A 21,343-nucleotide genomic window follows, 5' to 3' on the forward strand; every position below is an offset into this window, starting at 1 on the left:
TGACTAGGATGTTCATGTTACAGATGACATTACAGAATTAAATGGAGTAGCTGTGGATGGTCAGCAGATCTGAGTGGTGAATCATGAGGAAGAGAGAGCTCTCAGCAGTTTATCACTGAGCTCCCCTAGGACGACACAGGGTCAGCCTGCAGAGTGTATGGCTGCCCTCTCTGTGGCCCCTCGCTCAGGCACTTCCCCAGCTCCTATTCTTTTCCAGTGCAGGCCAAGTGCTGGAATCCCGCTCCTAATTACCATATCAGTCATCCTGATCTATAAGCAAACACTGAAATGCCTTCATGACCAACTCGAAATGCAGCTGGCTTTCCCAATTGTCCCTGGTGGGGTCTAGTGCCCACCCCCCTCACTCAATGATCCCTGATTGGCTTTAGCTCTTCACCCAATTCTTGCAAAAAAGAACAGTCTTGCATTCTCCTTAGCAGCCTTTGTGATTATAATCAGCATTAGCCCACTGCCCCGCGGCTCAGTGATCAGACACTGCGACACTAAGCGGCTCTGACCCAAAATGTCTACTTTATCAAAGGTGGGAGATAGGAGTGCCCAAAAATAAAGATATTTACGGTAAATTTAAAACCTAAGCCCCCCTTCCGAAATAGTTATACTGAAGATTTTGACATCAAGTATTTTTCGTTACGAACTGGCTGGATGGCACAAGTGGTGGACCTTAGTCTACGGAACACGCATATGGACCATAGTCATTATAAGCTAAAATTAATCATTTACCCTGTTCACTGGAATTATCGCCACTCTGCGAAGCCAACCCTCCACTGGACGGACCCGGTGTTCCTGAGTGGGTGGAGCCTGTTTCATCGTGGTCCCGTATCCAAGAATTATTCTGGGGAAAAATCAAATATATATCTATTAGTTCTGTGTGCATTAACTGCAACAACTTGTGTGTCTGTGTGTGTGTGTGTGTGTGCGCGCGTGTGAAAAATGCTGCACCCTATTCAATTGTTTTGCAAAGCATTTGGGCGCATTTAAGTCTACTGAAATGTAATTGCTATGTATTACTCCACTTTGTGCATCGTATTTTCTTTTTTCAAAGCCTTATAGTTTTAACTCATTACTATTTATGGCCTCCAGCAATGAGCACATGTAAATGAATGTGAACCCTCCTCAGCATGTCACAGCAGGACAGGTCTGAACCAAGAAAACAAAAAGCCAACTTCCATAGTTTTCCAGAAGAGTTTTTTCCTATTTGGCTGTATGTACTAAGCCGTGATATCAGCTAGCATGATGTAAAGGAGGGCAACCTTTTTCTGGGTTGTCAGCCTGTACACTGTATATTGGATGCTCTCCTATAGCAAGGAATGGATGTATAATTCTTAACTGGTAGCATTTCATAGGTTTCAACAGCTCATCATTTTTTAAACAATATCCTGCTTTTCAGTTCCTCTTTAAGTCACAGAATGTGACCCACTGTGGTTGGGTTACCCTTTCAGACATGTGAATCAGGAGACATATGAAGTTACGCACACTGCAATCATTTGTGCACACTTCACACATATTAGAACTATCTGTGCAGCGTATGCATTTTATACATGTCCTGCCCGCCACCGACGATCCAGTAACCTTATCAACCTCACATTCGGTCCTAAGAGGCAGTGAAATGTTTGATCGCTAGCAGGTAGCGGCGGGCTCAGTAACAACACACATTCAGAAAGGAACTTGCAGCCGTTAGAGGGAGAACTTGATTTTCTATGGTTCCTTTTGTGAGAGCTTTTAGAAAACCTAACACCAGGGAGATAAGAGCAGGATGAAAGGAAATCTGCTGCTTGGGATGTGAGGGGTCGTTTTCATTTGTACATACACCCCCTCTGGGAGCTGAAGTGACCCTTATTGACCCTTTAATCCCACATTCAAAGGGTTTGCTGCCTTTAGGCTCCAGCACAGCTCCCTCTCTCCTGAACTGTGTAGTTTTAGCTGCTACTTCCAGGTGATCAGAGAGTTTTAGGTTCCAGCTGTGAAGATTTGGATACAGCCGAAACCGTGACCCCTTACCCTGTCCTGATTAACCTGGGGGCTGCAAATGGGACACAAGGGTTAAAGAGGGAGCAGGCTGCAGCTCTGACCCCGAGGAGGGACTAGGCAGGGAGAGTTTTGTTTAAAATCTGCAGGGGGTTCGATTCAGACATGAAATGTAAATGAAATACAGGCACTGGGGCCTTTACATGCTAATTCTCTCATTCTGTTCAACTGCAAAATGAGGAAAATACTCCCATATTTCCAGATAATGACAGAAACATGTTCTGGGGTCAGAGCCTTTGTGACCAAAGTGTAGCAATAACAGTGGCGTGTTTAACGGGTCAGTCTTTCTGAGGACCGGAGCGTACCAACGCCAGTGCCACGTTTAGTGAGTCGGTCCTTCTATGGACTGGAGTATTAATGTGTCAGTGACATTGTTAAAGCAGAGCCCCCCATCAAGATCAGAATGTACTGCTGCATGACAATGCAGACCAGACTCGCATGATATGGACCCAAGGATTTGCATAAATGTCAACCTCACTCACTTTTTTCCCCCAGCTTAAAGTAAGAAGTGTCATGTCTCTGTATTAGATTCTCGTAAGGAATTGAAAGTAGGTACCTGCAAATATACACTGCCTTGAAACCCATGATGCCTCATTATGCAAATCTTGACTTTAGTAGAGAAAGTCAAACTCCTGTTGGCTCTCTCCCTCAGGCTAGGTTCACACCTAGGCGATTCAGATGCCGAGCTGTTTTCGCGCGATTGTTGTGCGTTTTTGATCACGTGACTGTTCATTGAAAACCACGCGGTTATCGCGTGGTTTTCATTGCATAGAGATGTCTATGGGACAACCGCCTTCAAAAATTGCTCCTGCACCTTTTCACTCGATAGGCGATTTCGTCCGCGTGACAAACCGGAAAAGGTGTAAACAGACTCCATTGACTTATATGTGAATCTGTGTTTTGCGCCATATTGCGCGACCAAATCCACGCGATAAATCGCCTAGGTGTGAACCTAGCCTTAGCTCGCCATTGGTCGGTAAGGCAGCTGATCCATATGAGGGACCAATAGTGAGGGCTGCAGCTCATATTTCTCCATTCTCTAACAAACTGGCCTACAAAGTCATACCTGCCTCCTGTGTGACATTGTAAGGGACATTACTGTTCAGCACCACACTAAAAACAGTGTGGTGGTGTGGGAATATCTTCCCCGCCAGGCTGTTGTACTCTGATAGCCAGTGCCCGCAGCTTTCACAATTCACTAACTGACACTACCTGATTGGCTGCAGTTGCTGTTCGGCTTACAATTTTAAGCCCGGTCCCTTAGACAAAATTTGGTTGAAAATTTGACTTTTGTCAAACACAGGGTTGCTGGCAGGGCCACACACTGCTCAAATTTTGGCCAAAATTCGAGCAATGCATGGCCAGTATTGGACTGTGAGCTCCTCTGCTTCTGAGCAAATACTCAGCACCACCAGTAAGGGTAACAAGAGGAACTCTCTCACTCTTAACTAGATGATAATGGCACTTATATCAACAAATTCCACTCATACATCCTCTTCATCCAAACAATACATACAGTAGATACAGATATCATAGCATTCTACTGCTGGGTCCTACCCAGGGCTGCACAGTGCTTACACCCCAGTGGCACATGTGAGAAGAATAGGCGCCTCGAGTGAATAGGCTTAGCTAGATTGGCTATTAATCTCTATGTCACATGTACAATTTTCAGAGTACCAATCAAAGGCGGAGGACAAAGGGCAGAGGATGCGCTATAGGGTGTTTTTAGTGCCCCTAACCTGTAAGCCTGATCAGCTATAGTAAAATAAAAACATTATATATATATACATATATATATATGTGTGTGTATATACAAATATACAACACCTCCTAAGATGCCATAAAGTCATGTGTCCTCCTTTTTACCTGCAGTATCACAGAGCGGAAAGTGTTCTTTTCTATCACTGCTTTGCAGAGAAACTACAGGTTGTGACGCTGCAGTGCAAGATGAATGTATTCAGACCCGTCAGTCACTGCCCCAGTGGAGCTAACAAAATACACACACGGGGGTTAATTTAGCCAGAAGACAGTTAATCTACCAGTAAGCCTTTGGACTGTGGGAGGAAAAACAGAGCATCCAAAGGGAAGCAACATGAACATAGGATAACATATGAGCTCCATATAGATAATGCCTCTGGGCTAAAGAGGACCTCAGCGCTGCAAGGCAGTGTTAACCTTTGTAGTGACACCATGCTGCCAAAATTAAATATCCCTTGGAAGGCACAAACAAAGGTTTCCCAGAAGCTGTTTACCAACTGCGTTTCAACTTCCTTGGAAATGTTAGTGTTGCGACTAATTTTCCCGTTAATCACCGCCGTTTCTATGTTGGCCCTATGGGTCTCAGGGATCAGTAGCAAGAACCGAGAGTATTTTCCCACAGTCCCGCCAATCAGATCCAATCCTGCACCAGGCTATGTTATTTGAAAGTGTGAATCTGATTGGTAGCTGTCAGGAATACAGCCAGTTCTTCTTGCTGGTGATATTATACACAGTGGGGGGAATTCATCAAAACTGGAGCAAACAGAATCAGGAGCAGTTGCCCATGGCAACCAATCAGCATCTCTCTACAGTTTGCTCAGGTAAGATATGAAAATGAGAGAGAGATGCTGATTGGCTACAGTGCAAATCTACTCCAGATTTTGTCTGCTCCAGTTTTGATAAATCCCCCCTAATGTCCTTTGTTGCAATACAGAAAAATTAAGGCTGCATTCACACCTGAGCGACACCTATTACACACGTCCTGCACACGTTTTTACGAGCAGATTGCGGCATATTCACAAAACGCGCTGGATATGCTCATAGATGCAACGCGCATTTTTCAAGCATTCTCTTTTGAGTCAATGGGGAGAAAACGCGCTGCATCTGCCCCATAGTATTTTATGTAGTATTTCGTGGAACAGGCGTATTTCTGCCTGCGACAAAATGCCCATAGAAAGGGCCATAGAACTGAATGGGTATCCTGGGGTCCAGCGTTTTGTTGCGCTGATTGACGTGCGACAATACGCTTAGGTGTGAATGGAGCCTAGGTGTTCAACAACCCCAAAAAAAGTTCCCTGAACCTAAATAGATAAAAGGTGAAAACAGATCAGCTAGCTGGAGTCATTTTATCACTTCTTTGCACACACCCCTTCCCCCTGCATGTCTTATAAATATGGCGGATTGAAGTGGCTCTGTCGTACATTTGCCTGTAGCAGATAAAACAGCTGAATTAGCAGCTGCACACTTTTATTGCTATTTAATAATAAAGGAATATAGAATGTCCAACGGAGGTGGAAGGCATGATAATGAGCCGCGAGCATGGGCAGTGTTGGTCTGCGGCGAGGAAAGGGTTAGGTGGCGATGCTGTGAGCAGGGTGACATGCACACAATAGGCTGCTGCTTGGAATTTGGAATTAGTGCACTCAGTGCGAGGCCTCGCTCTGTATCCTGCTCGCTGCTTAGCCTGGAGGAATATTAAAAATGCATCAGTCCAGCTATAGGCAAATGCATCATCGCCTGCATTAGTTTGGGAAGAGAGGCGGGAGAATGCCGGGCAGGGCTTCGTCAACTGGAGGGGAACGTAACCAACAATTACAATCCTGGGATGTGCCTCATTAAAGATGCAGCACAGTGTGTGCGGGGGTCCACTTCTATCACATGCCCACGTTAATGTACACACGTCACAACAAGGCTGTTACACACTGCAGCCTACTACAATAGGTACATTCATGTCCACGCACAAGCCGAGGAGGCACGGCCTGCTTGCTGGGAACCCACCACATTCAGGTATTGCTAAAGACAATCAGATAGAGTCATGCTGGCCACACATGCACTGTGCTTGCTTTTAGATCCAATCGGAATTTTGACCGTATTCAGTAGTGCGTCATGCGTTTACTGCAATATAAATTACATTTTCATTACAATGTGCTTCCTTTTCTACACCCTGAAAAAAAATGTTCAATTGTACCACACGCATTACAACCCCTTAGAGAACAATGGAGTCTTTTCCAGTCTGAGCGGTCACTTTCTTGCCAATTTGGCCACAAAATAAACCGAAAATGATCGAAAAATGGCCGCAGTTTGATTTCTATGATATGATGAGAATATCGAGACAAAATAATAAATGACAAAGAGGTCAGAAACACGCAGAATCTTCAGTAATCTTCCGACATTACTTGACAATGAACACCGCTAGTAATGGCCGTATAGTCATTTCCATTGCCTCCAACACAGCTCAGTATCATTCAGAAATCATCTCTGTAGCTCAGATCGGTGCGGTGGACTTGTAATGGTTAAAGGACTAGGATGTATTTAATAAGAGGAAGTTAAGGAACTGCTAAAATTACTAAATACACAATATTATTGCTTCTTTCTACAGCCTTTTAAACAGGAAAGCAACTTACCGCGTATATGAGCCATTCAACCCATTCCACCAGGTCAACAGAAGAATGCCAAGAACAGCCAGTCAGAAAAGGTTGCCATATTTTTTCTTAAATCAGCCCTGATTAGTTGTGGCATGCTGAGGGTGAGGGCTGTGCAGAGGAACTCAAATATAAGTTTGTGTACATATTCCTGGGATTCAAAATAAAACTAAAGCCAAAACTTTTTTTTCATTAAGGATAGAGTAAGAGAGAGTTATAACCCCTGACAGCTTTTTGCCATCTGGGTCCTATTAGGAAGATTGCCCTTCTCTTCCTGCCTGATAGCCACAACAGGAAGTAAGAGGAAATCCTTCCGAAGTGAGGGAGATCCTTGATTTTCAGCAGGATCACATAACTAGTGTCCCCATTGGAAGGTTTCTTCTACTCCTATTGTGGTGACAACTCAAAATGTGGGATTTTCTTTTATTTTCACAGGGTTATTCACAAAAGGGTGAAGAGTTTGGAGAAGGCAGGAGAAGGGAACAATCTAGGAGAAAATAGCTGAACTGGGAAGTGAGCTGAATTGGAGAATGTTTCCAAATCAGCTATGTTGTCCTAGATTGTTCACTTCTCCAAACTCTTCACCCTTTTGTAAATAACCCTGTCAGTGATAACTATCACCAGGACAGATAGAGAAGGTGAATCTCTGTAACTGGGACACAGAGAGCAATAAGACCTGACGTTCTAATCCTTCTTCGCTCCATCCAAAACTAAAAAAAAAGGAAGTTTTGCATTTAGTTCTACTTTAAATCCACAAGCACGCTATAAAGAACATCTATTTCTTCCGCAGAGTCTGAACTACACTGGGGTTATGCTGCCTGGCCATTGTGCATACATTCTGCCTAGGGGAGTTCATAAAGCTTTAGTGATGACACTTTGGCTATTGAGAATAATTCTAAATAAAGTACCATCAACCTTCTTACGTCAATGAATATCTCAGAACCTGACTATAAGTGTACACAGAGGACAGGCAGTTCATTATAAATCTAAGGTAATAATACTTCTGATACATGATTTCAATGAACCAGATTCTAAAGTATTCTATGAGTCTATTCACTTAAGGGTTAGTTCACACCAGATGCAGTTGTGATGCAGTCCGTTCCGTTTGGCAGCTGCATCAAAATCGCCTCACAATGCTTTCCAATGGGATTTCTGGTGCTCTGTTCACACCAGTGTAGTCCGTTCCGATGCAGTCAGAAAGAATACTGCTTGCCACATTTTAGCGGCACCTGATCACAATGGAATGCATCAAAACACATGCAAACGGACTGGACTGCACCTGAAAAGCCCATTTACATTTTAAAAATGCAGCAAACCGCAACGTGCTGCAGCTGTGCAGACGCACGCAGTTCTGGTGTGAACAAGCCCTCAACCATCCTCCGTGCGTTCCAGCCCAAATGTGGCCAGAGCACACTGGATCTCATTGCGGCCGGCTCACTTTGTTTTGGGTCGGGAGTGCACACACTATTTTTTCAGACTGCTCCGGACCGGAACGCAGGCACTGATGTGCCACACGTTCACGTGCGGCCGATCGCATTGCGGCCGGAGGGTGTGGCTACGATGCCATTGAGCTAAATGCACCACCATGCCCCCTCCTGCCTCAATATAAAGTGAACCAGCTGGAATGCAATCCAGTGTCTTCCAGCCACAATCGGATGTTGTGAACTAGCCCTTAAAGCGCGGGTTTGGAAGCAGTTCGGCTCTTCTCAGATGTAGGTTGCATGTTGTAAGGTAAGTAGGTAATGAAACGCCTTGACACATACCCTTACCTGGTCTGATAGACTTGTACAGGATCCTGTGAAATCTTCCAGGTCTGATTTGGAGGAGCCATCACGGTCGTCTATCACCAAGTCGATGGGCATCTTGCCTTTCAGACAGGTGATGTATCGATGGCAGAAGTTATCACACAAATCATGAACCTGCAAGGGGCAAAAATAGTAATGTGTTAGTCCGGAAAAAGTATCCACCTAGCTAAGCAAAGTACTCTTAGGACCTCACATTGCTGGTAAACGATAGAATAAATTATCATTAATGCTGAACTCCAGGATTTTTGTAAAAAAAATGCTCTTCCAGTGGGTCTCCCCGCACTCTTAAAGTTAACAACTCATTAAGTCTATTGGAATAAGCCCCAATACTTACCTTACTTTTAAGTCCGGCAGGTTGCGGCTCTCGCCTCTCTGACGCTCCAAGCTATGGACAGGCCCTCGCTACCCTCATACACAATACAGGACTGCTGGCCCAGCACTGTACACAATGATGTCAGAATACAGCCTACGGCAAGAGAACCAAAGAGAAGAGGCTTTGGGGACCAGTCAACAGCGTGGTAGGCGTACATATTACAGCATATTCCTTTACCTCTATTTAACCCTTGCAGTGCAGGGGGGGGGTGTTACTGTAAGGGTATTTGTTTTACAAAAATGCTGCAGTTTTGCTTTATCTGGTTAATCTGATTAATAAGGTTACAGGGCCATCATGCTGCTCCTTGCTTTGGACCCCAATGGTAAGATATCCCCAACAGAATTTCCAGCTTCTACCAACTACCACAGCGTCCAGTACAAAGCCAAATAAAGATGTCCCAATGTGGGATGAACAAATAGAGGAATTCAGCCTTTTTGGGAAAGCAAGGAAAGTGTCAGTGTGAAGATTTGTTGGCAAACAGATAAACAGACTTACACTGTAGAGCAGAGGTAAGCAACCTCAGCACTCCAGCTGTGGTGAAACCACGAATCCCATCTTGCCTCTGCCTCTGGGAGCCATGCCTGCGGCTGTCAGAGTCTTGCAATGCCTCGTGGGATTTGTAGTTCCACAACAGCTGGAGTGCCAAGGTTGCCTATCCCTGCTGTAGACAGGGCAATATCCTGAACCTGAGAACCTAAAAGTCCAGCCATGTCTTGCCGTCACATGCTTAAAAAAAGGCATGCTGGGACTTGTAGTCCTTAAACAAGTGGAGACATAAACAGGTTGACCATAGCTCCTATAGACTGAGACAGTCACCAAAATTTCTGAAAGCGACATCCCACTGCCAGTCAGTAAACTGGGTGTAAGGTGAACACAGAGAGGGCAATCTTTATCCAGTTATAACACACAGCTCTTACCTCCCACCTCTACAACCCCCAGGCCCCTTCTTTAATCCTCCCTGATTCCCAGCAGGCCAGTGAAGGGAATCAAAGGGTTAATTACCACATTAACAAGAGGATTATCTGGTTACAAACCAGCAGCGCCTCTTGTATCCTTTAATGAGCTCATTAGCTTATCAAACCAGAGGGGCAGTTCTGAAGTGGTGCCTTTCATCTCTGCCCCCTCCCCTGCCTCTCAAAGTGGTATGTGCCAGCAGTGCTCTTCCACAGCCTGACGGGATTCTCCATATGGGAGGAGGCAGGGGGAGCACTTTTTTTTTTCTCCTGACTGTACAATTAACCTTTTCTTGCCTGCGGGGCATGCAGAGCACGCCTTGGTATGCCTCCTCATCTTTACATGCGCAGCTCATTACTGCACCTCGCATCCATCCGTGTAAAATAGACAGAAAACTACATGCACTGCGTAGCAGTTGACCTAAATATCCAGCGGACCTTAATGTGTTTATGTACAGCCCTCACAGTATACACTGAAGCAGTAATATCTAGCAGGTTCTGCAATCTTCTAACCAAGAGAGCTTACAATCTAGAGGGCTAGATCAGCTCAGCTTATTGTATTCCCATTAAATTTACTAGAGGGTCTCTACACTACAAACATTGTATTGTCACTCTTGTGTTAAGAGGTACAAATACCATTCATAACGAAGTATACAAATGTCTCTGTGCTAGTAGAGAAACTGAGATAATGAGACATTTATGTAAGTTGGCTTTGCAGCCAGTTATTCTATGTTGGCTGTCACGTTAGGCAAAAGGCATTGGGATGACAGTTGGTCATTTTCCTTTGTGGGTTACAGACCGGAAGTCAACTTCATTATGTTGCCATCATTTTAGATATCTTCAGTTCTGATTATCTCCAGAACCTTGTACCCATTTACCTGCAACTAATATTAAAACCCTTTTTACCTAGACCACAAGGTCATTTTTACAGAGGCAGCTCAGTGAAGAGACACACTGCACTCGATCATGGATTTGTCTGCAAAGCTGATGTACATGTCAATTAAAGGAGAACTATGGGGTTAGGGCTTTTCCCCGTAGTTCTCCTTAGGGTAACCGGAGGACACAAACTAGGGTCCTCCCGTCACCCTATGCTCAGTATACCGCGAGCTGTAGCTCGCGGTATACTGAGACGAGGCTACTGACCAGATTTTTCTCCCAGAATCCTCTATACCAGGAGTAGCCAAACTTCCGTCCTTCCAGCTTTCAGGAAACTGCAAAACCCATAAGGCATTGCAAGATTCTTGACAGCTATAGCCATGACTCCCAGAGACAGGGACTCCCATGATGGGGTTTGTAGTCTCCTCACAGCTGGAGGGCCAAAGTTTGGTTCCCCCTGCCCTTTGCCATTGGGCAGATCATTGTGCAGCAAATCTTGGAGTTCCCAATGATTCATATGCCTGCACTTACCTCCTATATATATTGTGGAGACGCAGTATTTTACATCAACTGCAACACATTAAAGGAGGTTGAACCTAGCTGGAAAGGCCCCCGCATTTAGAAAACATTATCCATCATTTCAATTGTACAGAGTGTAGCTTCACTGCGATAGTCTCCCTTCATTACACCACAGACAAGGGCTAACAGTTATAAAGCATTGTGTGTGGGTTACAATTATTAATCTGCCCATTCTCCCTCTGTTAAAGTGAACCTGTCAGAAGCGAAACAGGGGCGCTATCCCTGCTGACGTGTTTGTAAAGGTGCATGCTCCAAGGCTGTCATCCTTATCCTCCACTACCTGGAACAACACCTAATATATATATGTTTTCCAGGTCAATGGCTCACCCTAACTAAGGATAACTAAGACAGCCCTGGAGCCTGCACCTTCACACCTGACAGGTTCCAAGTTGTCACAGCCCATACAAGACTGCACAGCATTTAAAGGGAATCTGTCACAAAGCAAAATATCTGGGACGGGAAGCATTTGTCCTGACTCCCAGGTCCAATACTACTTATAAGGGCTTTAAAACTGCACCAGCTTGTTTCTCTAAAGGTGTACGCAGCTTAGGAGTCAGAATAGCATCTTTCACACACACGGGCATGTTGTTTTGCAACCTAGCCTCTTTCTGGAACTGCCCTCAGGCCGGTAGGACACGCTGTGACTTGTAGCTCATCAAAAGCTAGATGCTCACCAGTGTGTAACAGGCTGGCCATTGCCAAACTCCCTGACTGCTGGTTTTTACAGCAGTTATCCTGCGTCTAACATATGACGTGTCTTCTCCTCCTTAGCTGAAAACTGAGAGGGAGCTACTGTGTCTTGAGGGCTGTAGTGTTCTGTGTATGTGGAAATAATTGTTCAGCTTGTCCCAGTTACAGTACTAGAGGGTACAAACCTTAGCTCAGCACCTCTTCACATTGCCACCCTCACCTCCCCAGATCAGCATGCACATCACTGAATTCACCAAATCACTTTCTGCTCACTTGAGACCGAACAGCTGAACTGTAACAACCGGGAGCCCCCAAAAAGGTTGATAATTCTGTATTTTCCCTTACCTTTTCCAGCTCTAACAAGTGAAATCGTAAAACCTGGATCGCCTGTATCATCTGCAAATGAAAAGAGAAGCAGAGCTGTCACTTATATCTGACACTTAAGTAATATAAGTAAGTGCTGCTGCAGGACAATATAGTTCATGCCTTGTAATCAAAGCCCGATATACACTAAGTGCAATGTACTGTAAGTGTGCTTTTCATGTTCTTTAGAAATACATTCACTGCAAGCAAGCCCAACTGGTGTGCGCTATGTAAGATGCATGAGCCTTATTTGTTGCACTGCGACTGTCCTGTAGCTCTAGATTGATCACTTCCTGAACCATGGCTTATACAGTGTTTCAAGAGCTTAAAAATCACAATATTCAATAAACCAATATTCAATGAGCTTACAACCACAATATTCAATAAACCAGTGCAAAGCACAGTGATGATGAGTATGTTCAGTAACCAGACTACTGTAGTCAGAATAACTAAGAGAACCTTTCCATTGTGCTTACCACCGGCCTGTCGAAAACAACTGCAAGCCTGACTGTCACTGTCTGTGTTGCCCAGCACCTAGTGCAGTTATAATGAAAGGGCAAAAGGGACTGGCTTCAGGGCTAACAGTACAGGGGGCCGCTAAGAGGATTTGCTAGTAATGGAGACTGGATTGTGATGCTCTTATCTCAAGCTCATATCTTAAAGCAAGAGTGGGCAAATGAATATGGAATTCAGGAGCCAGCCTGTCCAATCCAGGAGCCAGCTCCATTGCAAGCAACTAGAAAAGACCTCAAAAGTTAAAAGCCAGCTGTATTTTTTAGGGACCTTGACTCCTGGGATTTGTACCGCTCTGTATTAAACCCTTGGTGTTCTGAAAAGTCAATGTACTCTTTATTTAAATTAAAACATTATTTCATTCAGAAGGAAACAAAATCTCCTCCAGTTTGACAACATACTTCACATGTTTTAGTAAAATTTGCATTATAAGTAGTATGCTAGTGAATACAGGTAGACCTGTTGAAAGTGAGTGGTAACTGGGGAGTCCTAGTGTAATAAAAACATGGCCCAGCATGCTTTCGGATGTACAGCACTTCTTTTCAATGATCTCACTGAACCTGAAATTCCTAAATCATGAAATCTGACCTCAAGCTCTGCACAGGCTTCTGGGTAAAGTGGTAAGACAATTACAAGAGCAAGGGAATGAGAATGTGGATACGTTTTGTCTATACGTACTTCTATCATGGTTACAAAAAGACGAAATTTCATTTTCCGGTCATTTTAAAAAACGTGGCTCACGGTAGGTTGAAATGGAACGGCAACTGTAAACGTTAAATGGCCTATGTAACAATTACATTATGTAATTCAATCAAAACCAAATAGCTACCAGTTGCTTTAAAAGATCTGCCTGCTGCTAATTATCTCTGATTAAATAAAAAATATAGAACTATACAATAATATCTCTAGTTCAGCTATAACTACCCACCAGCCTAGATCAAAACCTTTTTCACCGAAGACCTGTGGCATTTCCTCTAAAGTCAAGTTACAAATGTTAGATTCACTCACAAGGAGCAACTTTTTGAAAAGGAAAAATGAAATGATGTACATCCTACAAAGGTGGCAGGCCCAGCTAGAATGACCTGTACCAAAGGCCTACTTGTGTTTTTACAGTCACCTGACCTGTATCAGTCAATCATTGCTTGCAGTGTAGATTAGGAAATGAATGGAGTAATGCAAAAGGTTCTAATAGGCAGTGGAGATGAAAATTGCACAGCAGCTGATAATGCAAAATTCCTTGTTCCTTCACACAGGTCTTACCAAGTTATCCAGCTCGGGATTGGACGAGAAGAGAGGTTTTTCCGTTCTGACCTGGAGACATAAAGCAGAAACACAGTACGTTACCATCAAAGAATGGAGCTCTCCGTCCCGCTGACACTGCGTGTATCCCCCCTCCAGTTCTCCTCCAGATAAACTTTGCATTTTATTTTCCAATAATCTATTAAACGTTGATCCTCATGCCTTGCGTATCCCCTAGAGGAGGCTCCTTTGCGGCCTCACGTCAGCAGCTCTCCTTTTATATCCTAAACCCTCTCGCTTTCCCCATCCATAAAACATCAACGAGGAGATATCGGGATTTTGCCTATTGCCCAACTTCAGAAAGAGACATTTGTTATAAGGAGAGAGAGTGATCGTGTATTTTAAGTGTTTCTCCATTGATTTTTTTCCTCCCTTAGTGTAAATATAGTTTAACATTATTTTACATGAACTCTGATATATTCTGTAAGGAGGAAAACCATCTTTATATTGCAGAAAACATCCCCATTTCAATTCAATGTATATTTCAACAAAATGCAGGACCCGTATTAGTTTAGTTCCTTATATGAGTGTTTGGATAGTTATCTTTATTGTTATCCTTATGTGGGATGTTCTAAAAATAAAAAAGGCCAGATTTTACCTCCATTCACTGCTTTACTCCTGAGGCTACTGTGGAATGCATTGTACTTGAAAGTCAGTTATAACTAGGTTACATGGGCATAGACTTGCCTGATGTCCACTCAAGAAGGAAAGGTGGGAAGGGAAGGTCTTGGCATATATTGCATATATATAATTTTGCCTAGCAAAAGCAAGTGGCTCATGCCTACCTACCATTTTTGTTCCTCCTCTACTGATTGGGGATCAGTGCCGTTGTGTGGATCAGTCCCATTGTTTAGCGATTTACCTACAAGCTAAACTATTTTGATTGAGGTCATAAACACTTGTTATTGACCCCTAAGCTACTCTTAAATGGCTTGATCCACGTACTGGTCTGCTGAATCATTGGCCAGATGGGGTTGTTTAAGGCCTTTATTCAGGCGCTTCCAATGGCCACTTTGTTGTGAACATTTAGTTTGTTTTGTGTACAAATCACACATGGCAAGCAGTACACTAAAAAAAATAACACTCTAGGGCCTGAAGAACTTGGCACAGAAAAAAAAACTAATTATAGATGACAATATGAAGTAAAAAATATCAAAAAGTAGAAAATGGGAGTCCTGGGGCTTCAAAATCCAGAACACCATGCCACGCTTTAAAAGGGGCACAAGGTAGAGACACTCCCTGAATCTATGTAACAGCCTCTCAGGGTGTACTGACACTATACTTCATTATTAGTCATTAAACTTACACTTTTAATTACATCGCCGGTGCACATATGCAGCACAGCAGTCCAATTACACTGAATAGTTTAAGAGCGTTCATTTAGCAATGCTGCATAGTTCTGCTTCTGACAGGATGGCTGATTAGATGTCTGATTCAAAGGCCCCCCCCATACCCAAACGAGGAGAACTCTGGTTATATGCTCCCTAGGATAACACACAGAGGGGGGCATAGTATAGAGCCAGCAAAAGTGGGAGCAAAGTAAACTCATACAATGTCAGGATATGTGCACTCATCTTTATTTGTGAGCTGCAGAAGTGTTTCTCACAGAAGGTTGCAGTTAAGAGATCAGATGTTTGATGGAGGAGGGTTCACTGCTGGGTGGAAATGAACTGTGTGCTTCATTGTCCTAAACTCATAGAAGCAGCATATTTTCTGAGCCAGGCTCCAGGTCCTACTGCATGCCCAAAGCACTGCTATGGAAGACTATTTGTTTCATAGGGTGCATTCAGAAATAACAAGCCAGCACAGCAAAATAGCTTTGACTTTTAACAGATTTACATAAAATAGATCTAGAAATGGATACATTAGATCAGGAATATTCTGTATCCTGCAGTACAGAAAAGGCAAATCAGTGGGACCAAAAAAACACAAAACATGCCTAGCTATGAATAGCTATATGGCACAGGCCATGCTAAGGCTTGTAGTCCCTGAAGAATCCAACTGGAATAATAAAGCTTGGCTACTTGTGGTTTTGGTGTTTAGGTAAGCCAAGAAAAAGTTCAAGAACCCGACTTGCGTTCCTCATTGGTTGAATGGAGCTGAAGACACGCCCGCCATCTAGAGATGTCAATTACAAGTCAGGCCAACTGTTCTTTATCTAACGTCAACATTCTAGGCTTCTAAGTGACCTTTCCTCTTTTGTGTTAATTGAATCCATCTTTTCCTGATCCGCATTCTTGATAAAAACACACCGCATCCAACAAACCATCCACTCTGGGGTTTTCTTTTGTTTTGTTTGTTTTTTAACTCTTGCTCACACTCACCTGTTTAGCAAACACTGCAATATCTTCATTGAAGGAGTCCGATGAGCACACGTCCCCCCCTGGGAAGGAGCCGGAATTGTCCCGCGGCGAACACGTCGCCAGTTCGCACTTCTCAAACACCAGCGCCAGTAGGGGAAAGAGGGGGTGTCTGTGGGGGGGAGACAGTGTTACAGTTACACGCTGATATGTCACACAGGGAGAAATAAAATCTCTCACGTTCAGAAAAAATAAAAAAAACAGAAGCCTCACATATCCCTCGGCTTTAGGGACCCCGATCACCCAGCTGTGGTTCAGAGAGCTAGCAGTCTACGGAAATTCAGAAGACTGCCTGGGAGCGCCGAGTAGGCCGAATACAAAGCCATTCATCAGCCAGGCTAACACAACGCAAACAGCAACAATCAAGTGCAGAGTACAGTAACCCATAGAAACTAGAGTTCAAATCATGACAATCAAATCAGACAATGATTAGTTCTGATTGGCCCGTAAGCACATCATTATTCTCTGTGGTACATTACTAAATAAGCTTGCATAAATTCACTGCGCTGAACGCGAAACAAACACATTAGAGTGATATATGGGCACAGCTACAATAAGTCGGAAAATAGATAACCATCAGTTATGTACACATAGAAATTAATAGATACATTAGGTATCCTGTATAAGAAAACATCACTTCCTCTACACAAGCGCAGCCACATCAAAGGTAGGCTTTCTATTTTGATAAACCTTATACGCCATCCGTGTACAGATATAAATATACACGTATGTGTATCGAGATCACTCCATTTTATTTTCCCAGCAGCACAGCAGACAGGTATCGTGTCCAGAAGAAGATGTTTGCATACATCATATACTAGCGGATTATAAAGACATATGTATTTTTAGATGTACACACACGTGTCTGTATATTTATAGACGGGCTGTGGGTGGTATTGTGTTACACTTGGACTCTTAACACTTATTTAACGAGACAAATCTCAGCCTCCGTTTAATGCACACACTTGGAAAAATGGCTTTTTTTTTTTTCTCAATCGTTTAATCAGAATATTATACCAGGAAGCTGAATTATTTTGAGGGTCGCAAGTCAGTGGCCGCTTTTAATCCCTGGGTTAGGTGTACAATGAAAATCAGCCACACTTTATAGGAAAACGCTAACAGTTACAGCTGATAGGATAATATATTACATAGTAGATGTAACAACACCTCGAGATCTGGATATACATAGTTATAAGACGTGGAACACCTGTGAACATATAAAGGGGCTTTTTTAGCACACAGCAACCAATGGGAATGCATCTCTTATTGATCCGCGTAGAAGAAACTAAAGAACTGATTGGTTATTGAGTTGGTGCACTTTATGGTCCGCACTGTTGTTTTAAATAAACCCCAAAGACTAATACTATACCAAGAAGTCATATACCGCTTTTTCCACAAGCCTGTAACATAAGGCACACTATATAATTTCCCAGATCCTGAAATATGCTGCTGTTTAGCAAACACAAACATTGGCCCCAACCCAGAAAAATAACTGTCAGCTCTTTCTCCAGATTAAATCCCTTCTTAAATCTGGAACACAAGCGAATGTTATATAGGATACAAGTTATAGCTCTATGCTCTCTCCAGCAAGACGTATAAATCTATTTACCTACGGGCTGTACATATTCCGTAAATACAATACAGGATTATATACCAGAAAGATTTCAATACATCCTGCCAATAATCCGCTTGTTGACCTGGTAAATAGACATACCACATGTGTACATCCGAGCCAAGAAGCTTCACACTAAACTCTCAATGCAAGCCTCATAAGTGAGCACGCTGCACGCTGCAGTTACGTGCAAACAACATACGTGTACAGAGGTGGACCGGAATGCGCTTGAGGTTGGAGAACGGGAAGTAACAATTAAACTATCAGTTAGATTATGAATTATGTTTACTTATTTAATTGCAAAGTTACACAAGTCTAACACATGACATATAATAATACAAATAGTTCTTTAGTCTCGCTCTATATGCTGACATGGGGTATATTTGTCAGCGATACAGAGGGGTAGTGAGTGTTGAAAAAAAGCACAAATTCCATATAAATAGGGGGCTCAGTAACGCAGAAAGTGACTTTTGACTGGCTCGCTCCCAATATAGACATATGTTTATATACATGGAGCTGAGCCCTTAAATATTTTTATAAACAGGTTTATATGGTGTAGAAATGTGTGTCTGTGTAACAGCACAGCTGCCATACATGTTCAGCCATAAACTGTATATATAAAGTGCGTGAAGGCAGCCCAGGCCCTCTCAGATCTGTACACAGCACAGTCCATTATAAACCCACTAAAAAGGTCAACGCTGGTATACAACAAGGCAGCAAACTCATGGAGGACAGCAGAATCGCTTACCCATAAATCTCATCCTTCTCCCTCTTCAGGCCGTCATTGCCGCCCATACCAGGGGGCATTGGGACCCGGTGAGCCGCCCCCGCAGACCCATAGGGTGAGCTCTGGCTGAGAGAGTGGTGCTGCATCGCTCTTCCTGTGTGTGCATCCCCAAAGCCGGCCAAAGGGATGCCATCTAACCCTGGGTAATGCACCATTTCGTCGTACTGCAACCACAGAAGCAAGAAAAATGTTAGATGTGAGCACACCGCATTTCATACAAACATCTTTAACTTTACATGAAGACATAAAAATGCTCACCCAGGAAAGCTCCACACTCATCAATACATGAACTCTATTGATACTCCATCTGCTCTTCCAGCAAACTTGTACTGCTATAATGTCAGCAACACAGACGTTGCTATAACTTCAGCAGCCCACAAAACACAAAGTACATTACTGCTATATGGCGTGTGCTGTTATACCATATCAATAATACATACAAACTATGGCTCGAACCCATAAATACTGCGCTGTTACACCATGTGCAGATAAGTATATACAATCTGCACTTTAACACATGCATAATCTATATTCTATCTAATACACATTAATACCTAATACACACAAATGATACCTCTACAATAATACCTAGGGCAAAACATAAATATATAATGGCCTGCTCATAAATCTTTACACTTTTATATATTTCTTTTATATACACAAACACACACACATATATCATACACACACATACACACATTAATAACTGTCCTATCCTATACCTATACATACAGTTAAAGGTATATTCCTACAGTATATCACACCTATATAAACAGTATTGTTACATGCAGATGGAGTATATAATACAGGAGACATGCAAACACACATATATACATGCACACACATACGTATACAGCATTTCAACAACATAAAGGCATAAAACAGTTAATAAATACAAAATCTGTCTAGGCACAAAACCCTGACCACAGATTGAAAAAAAAAAAAAGTATTTTTTAAGCACTGACACCAATTTAAGTTTTACATCCCCTGTTGTCCCTCTAAACATTGTCCTATACGATATACTTAAAATCAGAGCTTATTTATGACAACCAAAATTTCAAGAGAGGAAATTGCCTTTTCTGTAGTTTTTCTTGTTCTAAAATTGTTACTTTGAAATGTTTTCCTAAATCTCTTTCAAATCAGAAACATTTTTGCATTTTGTGTTAGCTGTGGCTGTCCAGTTTTCTGTTATTATGAAGACTATTTCTGTTATTTTTTTTTTTATTATTTTACATCAGGCACTTTTTTTTTTTTAACATTCAATGTAAAATCATCTACAAACTTGTCCTCCATAAAACATCAGCTCTATAAAACATTGCCTTTTCTACTGTGTTCATTTCACTAAAACTCAAATTGCCTTTAACGTAATCTTCCAAAATTGTAATTCCACATCATCGTTCCCCCCCAAGCTCCATGTGGAATCTTTCTCCCTAAAGCTGAGTATTTCTGTATTTTTAAACGTTACATTCCCTCTCCCCACACTTCACTCCCAACTTCCAGACAGGAATCAGTCAACTGTAAAGAAAGTTTTTTAAAATGCAAATCTCTCTCGCGAGTTTCTCATTCTGCCAACTCTCAGCGTTTACATTTTTTCCTCTAACTGGCCCTGGAGATTTCAAGAAGTTTTGAGAACTGTGTGAATTTCTGCCCTGTAGTCTTGTGATATAATATATATATAAACACCAACTTACATTTCCAAATGGTGCTTGAAAGAGACCCTGCATTGCCTTGTGCTGGATGCTTTCAAATATATCTCTAGCTACTTTATATACACACTATATATAGATATATCTATATATAGATATAGATATATATATATATTATCTCTATTATGCAGACTCTCTATCTGTATATCTCTCTATATATATGTACATATATATACATATTATATATAGTCTCTCTCTCTATTTATATATTATATAGACTTTCTCTGTCTCTCTTTATGTATTATATAGTCTCTCCCTCTCTTTTTCTCTCTCTCTTTATATATGATATACTCTCAGTCTCTCTCTTTTTCAATATATATTATAAAGTCTCAGTATCTCTCTCTCTCATAAAGACTGACTCTCTCTCTCATATAGACTGACTCTCTCTCTCTCTCTATTATATAGGCTCTCTCTCTGTATATATTATACTCTCTCACCCCCTCTCATATAAACTCTCTCTCTTTATATATTATATAGACTCTCTCTCTGCATATATTATATTATACTCTCTCTCTCATATAGACTCTCTCTACCTCTTTATATATTGTATAGACCCTCTCTCTCTCATATAGGCTATCTCTCTCTTTATGTATTACCGGTATATAGACTCTGACTCTCTCTCTGACTCTCTCTCATATAGACTCTTTAGGTATTATATAGACTCTCTCTTTATATATTATATAGATGTTCTCTCTCTCATATAGACTCTCTCTCTCTTTATGTATTATATAGACTCTCTCTCTCTCTCTCTCTCTCTCTCTCTCTCTCTCATGTATACACACATACATTTTATTCAATCACACATCTCTGCCTCCCACTTTTTTATCTTATGCATTTTTAGAACATAACAATTAAACTTCTCTGACCTGTTAGATGCCCCCTCATATTTCTCATCTGCCTGTATATTCCTATTGTACACTGAATAACCTCAATTCCGATTTGATTTTTTTTCCTCCTCTGCTACACTGGGGATGGGGGGGG

General features: G+C 42.3%; 1 protein-coding gene across 5 annotated transcripts in view; it reads right to left on the minus strand.

Moving 5' to 3' along the window:
- Positions 1-21,343, minus strand: part of MEIS3 (Meis homeobox 3) — a 43,349-nt gene that overhangs the window by 19,423 nt on the left and 2,583 nt on the right. For 4 of the 5 annotated variants that reach the window (XM_018556027.1, XM_018556029.1, XM_018556028.1 and 1 more), the window contains exons 2-7: positions 18,618-18,820; positions 16,222-16,369; positions 13,859-13,909; positions 12,068-12,118; positions 8,216-8,365; positions 742-853 (exon numbers count right to left, since the gene is read on the minus strand). In XM_018556027.1, the coding sequence (XP_018411529.1) occupies positions 742-853; positions 8,216-8,365; positions 12,068-12,118; positions 13,859-13,909; positions 16,222-16,369; positions 18,618-18,820 (715 nt within the window). Of the gene's footprint in view, positions 1-741; positions 854-8,215; positions 8,366-11,936; positions 11,938-12,067; positions 12,119-13,858; positions 13,910-16,221; positions 16,370-18,617; positions 18,821-21,343 lie in introns of all 5 variants that reach the window. The other variant, XM_018556031.1, reaches the window with a different exon arrangement.

The sequence above is a fragment of the Nanorana parkeri genome, unplaced genomic scaffold (assembly GCF_000935625.1).
Source record: "Nanorana parkeri isolate BGI_ZX_2015 unplaced genomic scaffold, ASM93562v1 scaffold221, whole genome shotgun sequence".
Lineage (NCBI taxonomy): Eukaryota > Metazoa > Chordata > Amphibia > Anura > Dicroglossidae > Nanorana > Nanorana parkeri.